The sequence below is a fragment of the Brassica oleracea genome, chromosome C5 (assembly GCF_000695525.1).
Source record: "Brassica oleracea var. oleracea cultivar TO1000 chromosome C5, BOL, whole genome shotgun sequence".
In the NCBI taxonomy this organism is placed as follows: Eukaryota; Viridiplantae; Streptophyta; class Magnoliopsida; order Brassicales; family Brassicaceae; genus Brassica; species Brassica oleracea.
In genome coordinates this window covers 9,217,630-9,231,936 of record NC_027752.1, presented here as the reverse complement: position 1 = coordinate 9,231,936, position 14,307 = coordinate 9,217,630, and the positions used below count along the sequence as shown (strand labels likewise).

The 14,307-nt window shown below is 36.5% G+C and overlaps 1 protein-coding gene across 1 annotated transcript; it reads left to right on the top strand.

The window, feature by feature from the left end:
* The first annotated feature begins 5,220 nt into the window (after window positions 1-5,220).
* Window positions 5,221-7,589, top strand: LOC106343476 (calcium-dependent protein kinase 10). Its single transcript, XM_013782703.1, has 7 exons — window positions 5,221-5,881; window positions 5,955-6,098; window positions 6,182-6,334; window positions 6,422-6,537; window positions 6,638-6,805; window positions 6,892-7,122; window positions 7,220-7,589. The coding sequence occupies exons 1-7, from the start codon at window positions 5,221-5,223 to the stop codon at window positions 7,391-7,393; spliced, it is 1,647 nt and encodes a 548-aa protein (XP_013638157.1). The 3' UTR covers window positions 7,394-7,589.
* Window positions 7,590-14,307: the final 6,718 nt, after the last annotated feature.

Here is a 14,307-nt window from a genome sequence, read left to right as displayed (position 1 = left end):
TGTGAGCCATTGGTTGACATGTGTTGTTTTTGTGTACGAGTATGTTGACTATTTTGGAGGTATATTTGGTTTGTGAACTCGTGGAGATCGCTTTTGAATTGGGGTGCAGCAGCTTGCGTTGTGTTGATATTGGAGTTACGCTTGGCTTTGTTTGCCAGTTTTTGGCAGTGTTGATCATTTCAGAGTTGTTTCAGTTCAGACAGCTGACATATGACATTGGGAGTTATTTATATTCGAGCTGTACCAGTTATGCGTGGATGAATCGAGTTATTCAGAGATTCGTCAAAGATTGAGCTGAGATTATGCGATGTCATCTTTGGGAGGGATTGCCTGTCACGACATTTAGTAGTCTTGGATTGCCTGAGGGCAAGAGTTGATATTCCTAGAGCATACGAGAGTTTTATTGCCTCCATGCTTTATGATGAGGACTTACTGGATACATGAGCAGATGGATTTTTGGCGACCATTTTGATGGTTAAAGATGATGCACAACACGAGATGAAGGACCTTCCAGTTATTTGCAGAGTATGGGAATGTATTTGAGGCATGTGGAAGGGTTGTTACCAGCCAGAGGAGACATTCTTATGATCGAGTTGGACTCATGGACAGAACCGGTTTCACGAAGCGCGAGCGGAGATGGCCGAGCTGAAAGGGCATATGGAAAATTTAGCGCTAAGGATTTTATCAGACCGAGTATTTCACCATAGAGACCACCAGTGTTGTTACAACGATGAGAGATGGGAGCTTAAGACTTTGTATCGACTACAGAGGTTTGAACAAGTGGCCATTAAGGATAAGTATCGCTTCCGCGTATTGATGATTTATTGTATTAGCTGCATGGAGGTTCATGGTTCTCGAAGTTTGTCTTAGCATCAGGATACCATCAGATGACTACAGCTGAGGAGTACGTACGGAATGGATATTATGAATTGTAGTGATACCATTCGGCTCGACGAGTGCACCGTTAGCATTCTTGAAGCTTATGAATGATTCGTGAGCACTTGGATAAGTGCGCGATTGTATTCATCGACGACATCCTAATTTCTTCTTGGAGCAGAGAGGAGCATGTTGAGCAGTTACGGATTGTGTTAGGTAAGCTTGGAGAGCATAAATTGGTTGCTAACGGAGTAGGTGTAGTTTCTGGAAAAGGAAAAAAAATTGGATTTTTGGGTCACGTGCTTCAGAAGCACGAGTTGCTGCATATTCAGAAAAAAATATTATAAGTTCAGAGTGGCCCAACACCTAAGAGGTACATAGATCTGAAGTATTACTATCATTGGCCTAGAGTGAAAAAAAAAGATGTAGCTACATTGTGTCTCCATATCAGACTTGTCAGATGGTTAAAACAGAACATCAATTATTTATGAGATTATTACACAATTTACTTCTTCCAGATTGAAAATGAGATATGTTGATTATGGGTTTACTCATTGGACTATCGGAACAAAGAATAATATATGAGCGATCATGGACCGTATCGCTAAGTTAAAATCTAGAGGACATGCCCATGACTTGTGCTTAGCTCGCGAGGAAAACAAAAAAATTTTTTTTGAAGAAATTAAAGTATTTACTGCTGAAATAGTTCATGTACAGTAACGGTTATTACTCGAGAATTCAAATATCACCTTATGAAGCTCTTTACGGAAGATCATTCGCCCACATGCTATGATGGACCAAAGTTGGAAAGCACTCTAATGTATAGAAACCAATGGTTTAAGGGACGTTGAAGCAAATAGAAATGATCAAGAACAACCTAAAGGAAGAGGGACGTGGAAGTTAAGTTGGATAATTTATTGTACTTGAAATGAGGACATTTCAGAAACGATCTAAGATTCAAAAGCTTAAACTGAGATATATGAGACTGTACCTTATTTTGGAGTGGATTTGAGTCCGGTTTTCCTTAACCAGTTTTGGTTTAATAAAAATAATTAAATCAAACACAATTACCTATTTTACCTTACCTAAATGCGTTACATATATGTTTACGTATCTTCTTCTTCCCAACCTAGCCGTCATTGTATTTAGCTCGTGTGAAGGGTTAAGGCTCCAGCTTGCACCACCTCTCTATCTCTCATCCTTCTCTCACTCCCGTAACCTTAAAAAGGGCCTCGCTGTTATCGTCATCAACACTCACGCCAAGAAACGCCAACATGGCAATCGGAGCCACCATCCACCATGGATCACCACCACGACTCTTCCTCCACTAGAGATGAAACGTTGTCTTGTCAGAGGCCATCACCGCTACCTCGTCGACGTTATGTAACGAGTATGAGAGGTGTAGACGTGAAGAAGAGTCGGAGCCACCGTGTCATCATATTTCCATTGCCGTTCTACACCGTCATCAATGGCGAGTCACTGGACATGCACTCATGTCACCGGAGTTCAAGATCCATCGTCGCAAGCCAAAGCCGTGAAAGTTATGGAGTCTCCTCCTTTGTTTCTTGTGTTACAAGTAACATTATTGTATGTAATCCTAAGTGTGGCTTGCATGGGCTTAATACATTCTTTCAACCTAGATTTGGAGTTCACGTGCATCACGTAAAAAGAAGGCATAAGAAGTGATAATGGATCATGTCTCAGTCAACGCCATTAATATTATGAAGAAATCTTTTAAAGTGTTATTATCCGAGACATCTCTTCGTGGGCGTTTCCTGATTCATCTCCAAGCTTGGCTAAGGTGAGGGTCTTTTCCCGAATTTCTCTTACACGGCTTAGGATCTCGAATAAATATAATTTATTTTTAGTGTGTTCCGTCTGTGTGAAATCGAGTCTGTCATTGTTTGTTTAGTTTTTAGGTTCTTTGCTTAAACCGAAACTAGGGTGTTAGATGGTTCAACGGTGCTTGTTCATTTATAATTGATGATATATATGTATATATTATATTGAGGTGATTTGGGTGTTAGCCGACCATGGAGACGTACTTCTGTGTGTCGGCCGGAGACCAGTACATTGGGTGTGGTGTATGATGCGGCACAGCTTAGTCGACCTGTTGTGCCAAGGCTTCGAGGTCGATAAATCGTCTACGGGCGTGTGTTACCGAGCAAATATTCGGTGGTGTTTTTGGCCTGTTAGTGGGCAGCGAGTGTGCACCTCGCTAGGACCATTGTTTGATCTTTGGGTATTTTAGGTACCGTGTTTGCAACGTGTTAGGATTAAATTATATTTATTCGGAGTGCTCTGTCCAGGTCCATGGACTTCGGGTTTAGTATCTCATACCTCACTGAGTGACTTCCCCGTTACTCACCCCTCTCTCTTTCCCATTTCAGGTGAGACTTGACGAGTATATGATATTTGGACGGATTGGTGCTACTGGACTTTTTATTCGGATTTTTATTTGAGCTTTGGATGAGTGTAATTGGGTATATGAGCTTTTATTATACGAGATATTGTTGGTGGTCCGCTGTTCTCCGGATTGGAGGTGACGGGTGTCACAAGCCCGTTATAAGTTCTAACAGTAATAAAGAAAACCCACAATGCTTCTGACAATAGTATAAGGATTGTATCTTTCAAAGTACAGTATAATAAAATTGTTCATATAGTGTAGGCCCTAATATAGTGTGTAGTACAATGACTAGATACGTTACATACGTCCTATAGAAACATTCTTTTGGGGGCTGACAATAAGTTGTATGCAAAAAGTTGGCGTAACAACATGCACACACATGCAGCCACGAGGCCCACGGCATTTTGAGTTGAACCCATCATCTTAATTTTTTCCAAACATAATCATCCTCTTCAACGAATAGTTATCAACATTTCCAAATATTTGTCACATCTTTTCTCTTTGATTATAGTTTCACTCTATGCTAGTTTTAAAGTTCCCCACGATAACCTAGCCGGATGTTTCTCTGAGTTGCCGGAAATGTAATCTCCGATACCCTTTTCGGATGACAATTAATATATATATATATATATTTGTTAGAGAAAAAAAAAAGAGTTCCCCATGATAATTCATGGCCATCATATTCTTTACTAAATATTTGTCACTTTTTCGTTGATGTATTCTCACTTTCTGCAAGCTTTAAATTATGTTGCCGACGATAAAGTTGTAAGAGAAATGCATGGATAATAGTTTCAGTGTATGTTTTTTTAGTAGGTTCATAAATAGGAGTGTGAAAGGTCTTGCTGGGCAATAAATTGAAACCGCTTCTCTCTGACCCACCACATATTAAAATAACCGAATCATTGACAAAACTAAACGTATAAAATACTACTTCTTATGAAACCATACAGCTTGATACAAAAACATTTCAACGTCTACTACTTAATCCACCACCCACATCACATGTCCCTTAAAACGAAAGCACTCGAGTTCTAGTAGACGCCGTAATATAATTCCAACAAGAACGAGAACGAGTATGAAACTGAACTTGTAGAGAAGTCAGGATAGGAAGACTTGTTGGTTATGAGCCAGTACATAAATATCGTTTTCATTGATTTTCAATTGTTTCTTATGTTGACTTCCGCTATTGAAATATTCGGCCAATTTTTTGTTTGGGTTATAAGATTTTCTTAATTTTGTAAAACGCAGTCACTTTTGCTCATAAATTTATAAATTGACGGTCTTTACGCTTTAATTTGTTCTTTTTTTTTGTCGGCAATTTCTTCCTATCTAGACTCTAGGAAGGTTCAAAACACTTTAGTTGTCGGTTACCATTTGCAAATTGATAGGTTTTACAATCACATTCACAGGTTATCTTTAGAACTAGAAACATGGCGATCACAAACTTGTAACCATTCAATTGATTATACACTTTATACTCAAGTGAAAATACCTTCATGATGTTTTGCGTGTTTCTTTTACCATTGAAAACCTGGTAATACAAAAAGTTTCTTTAAAAAAAAACAGTTTATTCATTCTAAGAGTCACAAACCTGGACCAAAATCACATCTAGAAGAAATATAAAAAATTACTTTCTAAGAAGGTGGTGCAATGGTTAGAGAAAAAAACATATGTCAAAGATCAAGAGGTACACGTTAAATATTAAATGCATTATAAAAAGTAATTTATAAGGAAAAAATCAACTTCACTTATTTTAATTATCCTTCCCCATTCATCAAAACCGAAAATTTTCAAAAAGGCTGACTTTTCTTCACCGAAACCCGCGTTTTCTCTCCCAACAACACAGAACTCAAAACTCGCCATCGTCCGATATGAGCTAAGTGATATAAACTCTGATAAGCTTTTTCCTTAGTTGCTGAGTCATCATTAACTCAGCCATGGGTAACTGTAACGTCTGTGTGAAGCCTCCCAACTCGGAAGAGTCGACTCAGAAGCCCAAAAGGCCCAATCAAAACCGGAAACCAAACCCCTACGCCGCCGGCGACATCGTCCGATCCCCCGCGCGCACGCGCGGGACTACCCTCAAGGACGTCGTGATCCCGACGAGCCAACGCACGAAGATCAGCGACAAATACATCCTAGGCCGCGAGCTAGGCCGCGGCGAGTTCGGGATCACTTACCTCTGCACCGATCGCGAGACTCGCGAAGCCCTAGCCTGCAAATCGATCTCCAAGCGTAAGCTCCGAACGGCCGTCGACGTCGAGGACGTCCGCCGCGAGGTAGCGATCATGTCCACCTTGCCCGAGCACCCGAACGTGGTGAAGCTCAGGGCGACTTACGAGGACGGCGAGAACGTTCATCTCGTGATGGAGCTCTGCGAAGGCGGGGAGCTTTTCGATCGGATTGTTGCCAGAGGGCACTACACGGAGCGCGCGGCTGCTGGAGTCGCGAGGACGATCGCTGAGGTGGTGATGATGTGTCATTCGAATGGTGTCGTGCATCGAGATTTGAAGCCTGAGAATTTCTTGTTTGCGAATAAGAAGGAGAACTCTGCTTTGAAGGCGATTGATTTTGGGTTGTCTGTGTTCTTCAAACCTGGTAAAAAAAGATTGAGTCTTCTGTGTGGGGTTTGTAATCTTATGTTAAAGTTTGTTATTTTTTTTTATTGTAGGAGATAAGTTTACGGAGATTGTAGGGAGTCCTTATTACATGGCTCCTGAGGTGTTGAAGAGGGATTATGGACCTGAGGTTGATGTGTGGAGTGCTGGAGTTATCATCTATATCTTGCTCTGTGGTGTTCCTCCCTTTTGGGCTGGTAAAGATTGAATCTTTGGGATAAATCACTCTATGAATCTGCTGCTTATGTAAAGCTGTGTGATTGTTGGATTCTGTTGACAGAGACGGAACAAGGTGTTGCTCTTGCGATTCTGCGGGGAGTTATTGATTTTAAGAGAGACCCTTGGCCTCAGGTTTCGGAGAGTGCTAAGAGTCTTGTGAGGCAGATGCTGGATCCTGATCCGGCTAAGCGTTTGACTGCTCAGCAAGTGTTAGGTGAATGAAGTTCTTGTGTATTGTCGAACTGATTCTAAACACCATCACTTAGAGGTTTTTTTTTTTTTGTTGTGTTTGACCTCTCAGCTCATCCTTGGATACAGCATGCGAAGAAAGCTCCGAATGTTCCTTTAGGGGATATAGTCAGATCGAGATTGAAGCAGTTCTCTATGATGAATAGATTTAAAAAGAAGGTTCTTCGCGTAAGTGTCTTTTTTTTTGCATTTTCACTTTAAAGCTGACTATGAAATGGTTAGTCTCTTTGATTGGTTTTCATCATGATCATCCTTTTGATGCCTCCAGGTAATTGCGGAGCACTTGTCTGTTCAAGAGGTTGAAGTGATCAAGGACATGTTCTCACTGATGGATGAAGACAACGATGGTAGAATAACTTACCCGGAACTCAAAGCTGGACTTCGAAAGGTTGGCTCACAACTTGGTGAACCAGAGATCAAAATGTTGATGGAAGTGGTACTTTTCCGCCTCGCCCCTTTCTCTTATGAACAGCTTTCTCCTCTGATAAAAACATTGCTCAAATCGGCTTGGCTGTGACGCAGGCGGATGTTGATGGGAATGGGTTTTTGGATTATGGAGAGTTTGTAGCTGTGATCATACACTTGCAGAAGATAGAGAACGACGAGCTTTTCAAGCTAGCTTTTATGTTCTTTGACAAAGATGGAAGTACATACATCGAGCTTGATGAGCTACGGGAAGCTCTAACTGACGAGTTAGGAGAACCAGATGTCAGCGTTCTAAACGACATCATGCGTGAAGTTGATGCTGACAAGGTTATTTCAAAATCTCTAAAACAATCTTCCTTAACTATGATGAGTTACATATATCAGTTTCTGAGTTGGACTGTTGGGGTTGCTTGTGTTTTGGCAGGATGGGCGTATAAACTATGATGAGTTTGTGACGATGATGAAAGCAGGAACAGATTGGAGAAAGGCGTCAAGACAATACTCAAGAGAGAGGTTCAAAAGCTTAAGCATTAATCTGATGAAAGATGGATCATTGCATCTCCATGACGCTCTCACTGGACAATCTGTTCCTGTTTGATTTTTCCGGTTTGTCCTTTTGAGGGATGGGGAGGTTACAGAAGCCACGGTCCTTATATGAATATTTTGGGTTGTATTTGTATGTAATGTTTTGTTCAAAGGTTGTGTCTTTATTATTTCAAAAGCCAACTCAAAATCCTAAACCCAAAGAGGTAATAGTACAGATCTTTTATTACACTGAAACCTTCTCCATGTCATTGTCCTTGGCCACAACATCTTTGTAACGGAATCTTTGTCGGTGGATCCAAGGTTGTTCATTTCAGACCTGAGCAGAACCTGAATTCATCATCGTCTTCTTCTCCCATGGAGTCGTTCACATCAGCTTCTTATTCCTCTGAAGATATCTGCCCAACGTTTCCAGATTGTGGTTTCAGACAACCAAACAGCGGAGTGGTCCTTTCTTGTTTGGACCGTTTCCTCAAGAACGGCTCACTCTACTGCTTCGAGTAGTTGTTGCTAGCAATATGGAGCCCACTAGCAAAATATCTATATTATTAAAAATGAATTAACTTTTGTTACTGTTTGGAAGTAGATTAAATAAAAATTATTTTAAAACAAGGATAGCAGATTAAATATTTTTTTATTTACATATTTAGTCATTATATTTTTTTCTCATTTACATATTCTGTCATTTGAAAACTTGGATAGCAGATTAAATGAGAATTGTTTAGAAACACGGACAACAAATTAAATATTTCTTTTATTTACACATTAGTCTTGCTACGGCTTTGTCTAACTTGAACCTCAAGGTGTTTTAATCAAGATGACACCATTCTTCCTTCGGGAGAGCCAATACAATTTTAATCTGGCTGAAAATAAAAACACAAATTTTAATATATAGTATATATTAATCTAGTACAATACAATTTTCAAAAAAACCAAATATCATAAAATTAATAATAATTTATAAAAACCTACTGTAAAAAATTAAATCATTTTTAAATAAAAAAATTAATAGGTTAATATATGAATATTACAATTACATCAAATTGCATCAAGTTATAAAATTATAAATATAATATTAGGTACATATAAAAAATTATTATAAAACATCTATATTATAATATAATATATTCTACTCTAAATATATTTTACAAAAACATAAAAATATAAATGGACATTTTATAAAATCAATGGTTTATAAATTTACATTGAACGCAAGTTAAATCCAACACCCGCGCGGGGGCGCGGATTAAGATCTAGTTCGTATTATAAGAGAGCAATCTGAATTAGTCCTTTGATTTCTTTCATATTAGTCAATAGAGATAACATAGTGGTCTTTTCATTTTTATACTTTTATGTCTGAAATCTTGAAAAAAATAATTCACAATCAAATATAAAACCACACAAAATCCAAGTCAATGAAACAAAATATTAGTATTTGATTTCTTGCATTAGTCTTTGATTTCTTGCATATTAGTCAGCCGAGATAATAGAGTGGTCCTTTCATTTTTTTTGGGACACCCACTAATCCAGTAATTTGATTAATGTTTCTCTTTATGTAATGATTCCAGAAAGTATAAAGTTTCGAATCATAGAAAATGCAAGAGATATCATTAGTTATGCAGTCTCTTACATATAAGATCTTCAGTTCGCAAAAACCACGAAAATGAATCTTTATAAAATCGATTTAGCCTGCTGCGAGTAGAATCGAGAAACATGAATAAAACAAACAGAAGTATGAATGAAAAGTTTAACAAGTACAAATCAAGGTTAAATGCCCTAAGAGAAAAATGGTCAAGCGAAACAATGCTCTCAATGGAGTCCCTTCAGAGCGTAAGGACAAAAACCAAAAGTTAATATTACTTACTCATCAAGCTCAAGCCTACTCTTTGTCTCCTCTATATATAGATATACAACATACTATCAAAAAAAGAAAGCAAAACAAAAACAAAATCACAAAATGGGTGTTGGTAGTCGTGTAAGATTGGCTTGTGGCCTCTTGAAGCTTTGGAGTCCTGTGGTGAAGGAGCTGGACATGAAGATGTTGAAGAAAGCTAAAGGTTAGTATAATACTAAGTTATTATTATACAATCACTTGGATTCATCCGAAAGAATTTGGTTTCGTTTTCTTGAAGGTTCATAACCGGTTTCCTTCTTGGTTCAGTCCTATGGTAAATAGGAATATTCATTCTAGTATATCAACCCACGAGAGAAACCATGATGCTTAGCTTGTGCAATAGCTGTAAGTCTTCCATTGTATATTGTATAGATCAGATACAATCTTGTGATTTAGTTAAACTTTATTTGGTTTTCACAGGCTGTTCTTGCTACAATTGCCATCGTGTTTGGTTTCATGGGAGGAAGAGAAGTAGGGTCGTGAAAGTGTATCATCAACAGAGAAACTAAGTTATTATTCTTTTGTAATTAATATGATTTTGTGTCCTTGGGCTGTCTGCAGTAATGCTTGAATCAAAAGCATATTTCATAGTGTACTTGCATTTAACTTGTAAGACGAGTTGGGGTTAGGCGAAGGACTGAATAAAAGCCAAATAAGATATTTTCTTTCACTTTGCAAAGTTCCGGAAATAACTGAGCAAGTTAGCTACAACTTCTGCCTTGTTTGAATCATTCATGCTTAATTTTCCACGGCCAACTGTCCCGTTTAACATATATCAAACGTGTTCCCTAAGACGATTCCAATACTCATTAGATCTCCCTAGAAAAAGGTAAAAGTAACAATATATATTTCAAGCATGTTAGCTACAAATTATATCTAAAACAAGAGTCTTCTGTAGTTTCATTTTATCCACATTTGATCCCATGGCAAGTATTCAAATAAGAGCTAGGCAGAACAAATTTCATGTGTTTAGAGAAGTGGAATGGGCTGTACAAATCCAAACAAATTTGTTTAAATGAAACTCTTTTTTTTTTTACATCCATAATCTAAATCACAAATATAAGTGTTTTTAGTAAACAACCTATATGTTCTTTAAAATAATGATTGCATTCCAATACAGTTTACATTTTTTACAAAATAAAGTCAAACTTTATCGATGAAAAAATGAAAATCATAAAAACAGATAAAAAATATTTGCCATATCCTAGTCTATAATCAATGAAGAACGAAGATCCCAAATCGATTTTAACTTTGATTATAGTGGATGAGGAATAAAGTTTTAAAGTGTGTTTATGACGAGTGAAAGCTGAAGCAAATCGAGTTGGAAAATGACTAAATGAAAAGCGATTTTATTTTTCAAATAGATGTTAACCTAGATTAGTTTACTGTTATGTGCTTATGCACGAGTATAGACATTATAAAATTATCAAATCATAATAATTTGTAATGTTTCAATTTCATTTGTACAAAATTTAAATTATTTTGTTATATAAATGTATAAATATAAGTAAGTATAACCGTTTACTATATACTAGGCGCAGGCGCGGGATAAGGTGATAGAAATATAATTAAATTTACAATATGTTTCCTTCAGAATTTTCATTGGACATTATTTATAAATTCTACAATATGTTATCTGTATTTAAGCATATAGTACGTACGATCAATTAATGTATTTTCATATATATTTATAAACATCAAAATAAATTTCTTATTAAACAAAATTTACCGTAATTTAAATGATATATATATATCATTATAAATATATCATTATAAATTAATACATGCAATTAACATATTAGAATATACGAAAATTTCTGTTACAGCTTAGGTATTTAATTGGGCCTCTAACAATTTGATTAGTTGGACTTCTATAAACATCTATCTATATATATAAAAATATGTTCGCCTCACTCCTGCTTTGCCACGTGGAAAGTCGATGCCTGACAGGCCGACACGTGTCTCGGCTGTTTTAAATGCAACACTTCGTTTAATCTGAGAATTTGTTGGGCTTTTATCGTTAGGGGAATATCTATAGTATTTTGGGCTACTATTTTCTGATTATGTATGCGGTCCGTCTGCCCGACCTCGATAACCCTAAATCTAATGAAGCAAAGAAACGTAGGTTGTCTCTCTCCTTCTTTCTGCGGCGCTTGGAAACGTCTGAGCTTCTTCCAAATCTCTGAAACGGTTTGAGTTGAACTTTTACATATGCAATTGTTATATCGGCTCTTTGAATCACTTTTGTATCTGTTTTGTTTTGTGAGGCTTAAAGAATCAATCTTGAGGAACGTCGTCAATGGATTCCGACATGGTGGAGATCGCTCCTCCTGCGTTTGCTTCGGGTTAGACAACTCTAGAAATCCAAAAAGGTTAAATCTTTATATCCATTTTTGTAGTTTATGTACCTATTTTTGTTGACTCCCTTAACAAGAAAATCCAAAGTCGTACTTGAGCAGTATCTTATAAATCTTATCAACTCCAATGATTGTGCTCCAGAAACAGCATTCTTACAATGTAACTTTTGGAGTACAAGCTCCTTCTTGACTAGGTACTATGAGAGAGAGTCCTCATTTGGTTCATAACTAATTTAACAGTTTTGTGAATCGTGGTTATGTAAAATATAGTATTATAGATGATCTTTGGTCAATACAATTTAAGTGACTTGACTATACATGACTTTCATTATGCTAATTACATATTTAAACTGTTATCTTAAAGCATTGGATATGTATCTCATGCATTCATGTGTCTGTTGTGAGTTTTCTAGGCTGGTGATATTTTTGCTTCAGCCTATAAAAGTGTTACCCCTCAACAGAGGTAGATAGAATCATAACAAGTGGGTGAAGACGCTCTCGAGGCTCTTTCTGCAGGAAGTACGAGATTTGCGACTGTTTTACCTTTTAAGTTGTGTTTTCTGCAAATAGCCTTACAAGCTGTCCTTCTTAACAAGAGAAGTCTATTGATCCAACAAAGCAAATAAAGCTTCTTCACTGGGCTGGAGCCTCACGAAAAGTCTATGGTGTTCAAGAGGATCATATTTTGCGCAACTAGGGAGATATCTTAACACGATAGTTTGTCATTGAGGAGTTTGTTTTTGATCCCAACTACGGGGAGAAGGTTAACTTCTTATTTTCTACTCTTAGTTTCTTAGACATTAAAAGTGCAGCATTTTTTCTATTGCAGGAGTTTGACTGCTTTCTTAATGTATATAAATTTCCTCGCCATAGACGCTTGCAAGTTAGAGTCTAAATTCTATATGTAGTTTATACGTTCTCATCTGCATATGTTTATATTTGACGTTGGTTCTGCCTCTATTGTTTTATTTTGTTTTGTTGATCTACCTAGCCAAGAATATTTCTACATGGAATGATTTGAAGAAAAATATATATTTATACTAAAGTTTGGATTGTGATCTAAAATAATACTCCTGGCGAAGATACATGTATTTTATTATCTTCTATTTTGGTGAAAGATTAAAAAGTAAATTTCTTAAGATAGGTGAAGCTTTTGAGGTCAATTGCTATCCTTTCAGTTGAGATCTTGGCAGAGAAGCTCAATGATGACTGAAGTGTTCATTATTTCTTGATATATGATTGATTCTGGTGTTTTTCCTTCTGTCTCATCATCATGAATTCTATGTATTCTTTTATAAATGATAACCACATGGAACTGTAGCCAGTTCTTCTGTATAATAACCAACAACAAATGAATTATTTTTGAATTTCCTATCTCAACTAAAGAACTTCTCTAAATATGCATATATTAAGCTGACTAATTTTATATGCCATAAATCAACTTCGCAATCTTGCATACTTACTGCAAACATCAAATTCTTCAAATAACAATGAAATAATGTCCGCTAGCGTGGATAGACCACCAGAAACAAAGTCATTTTTTTATTGAAAATAAACTAAATATTTACAAATTTGTATAGAAATTTAAAATAATTTAGCAGAAAAGGTTAAACGATTTTTCTATATGATCTCAAACCTGTTAACGATATGAGATCTTAACCATTTTAATTGGCCCGTTTGCAGGCTCTCCAATTCCTTTCGACAATTGGTTTTAATTTATAAGCTCTAACCGCATTGTTTGGGACAAACTTTCCTAATATTTTTGACATCACCATTAAAGACAAGGAGAGGCATTATGATTTTCTTTAAACGTTTTTGTAATGTTATTTTCTCTAATCACGAGTCTTTGTCCATGTAAAATAGCTAATGTGTATAAATCATGGATATGTAAAAGGCTAAGCATTCTATCCAAAAATAACACTAAATTAAATTGTTGATTCTGATTCCTTTTAATGATATTGACTCTGAAAAATTCGTCTGTGAAGCTGTTGAATCCACCTTGCTTATGACTGGAGCCAGAGACTCTACCATTGGATTTGCATATTAACAATCATATATCCGTAATGAAAAATATAAATGTAACACATTTCGTCCGGACCGATCCTAGTTATATATAAAAAAAAGTTTTAATATGACGTGATCTTCTTCTTCCTTGCTGAAAAATCATCAACGCATTTACTTTCGCTTTTTTTTTGTCTGAAGAAAAAGAAACTGAAATTAGCACATGGAAGAGGTAATGAGCTCCAGGTCCGTTAGAAAACCCTCATACACAAATTCCCTGAATGGCTGAATATAAAACACCCAATTTTCTCCGATTCATAAGTTGATAAAACTCAAAATTTCCGATTTACTTTTCTTTTTTTTTTGCTAACATACTTTCCGATTTACTTGACGATTATGGAAAATCAAACATGAGTTTTGAAGATGGCGACAAAGAGCGACATCAATCTGTGGCGAGACATTGACATTAGTTTTTGGATCCAGAAGAAGCATATACCCAGATCAGAAACTGGGACGAATGATTTACTTTTTCCACGAAAATAATAAAAAGAGTTATTTTTTACTTTTCGGAAAAATGTCAAACAGTCCGTAAAAAGTTGATGGTCTATCTAAAGAGATGGCAATGATGTGCATGTCATTTTGCAATAATCTAAACTAAGGCAGAAGTACAAATAAATCTTACTCCTTAAAGTTGCACAAATATTACATCCCTATGCC

Coding starts and splice junctions, on each gene's coding strand:
- LOC106343476 (XM_013782703.1), top strand. CDS start 5,221: ATGGGTAACTGTAACGTCTGTGTGAAGCCTCCCAACTCGGAAGAGTCG. Junction 6,538..6,637: donor TTAAAAAGAAGGTTCTTCGC/GTAAGTGTCTTT, acceptor TGATGCCTCCAG/GTAATTGCGGAGCACTTGTC. Junction 7,123..7,219: donor GTGAAGTTGATGCTGACAAG/GTTATTTCAAAA, acceptor GTGTTTTGGCAG/GATGGGCGTATAAACTATGA.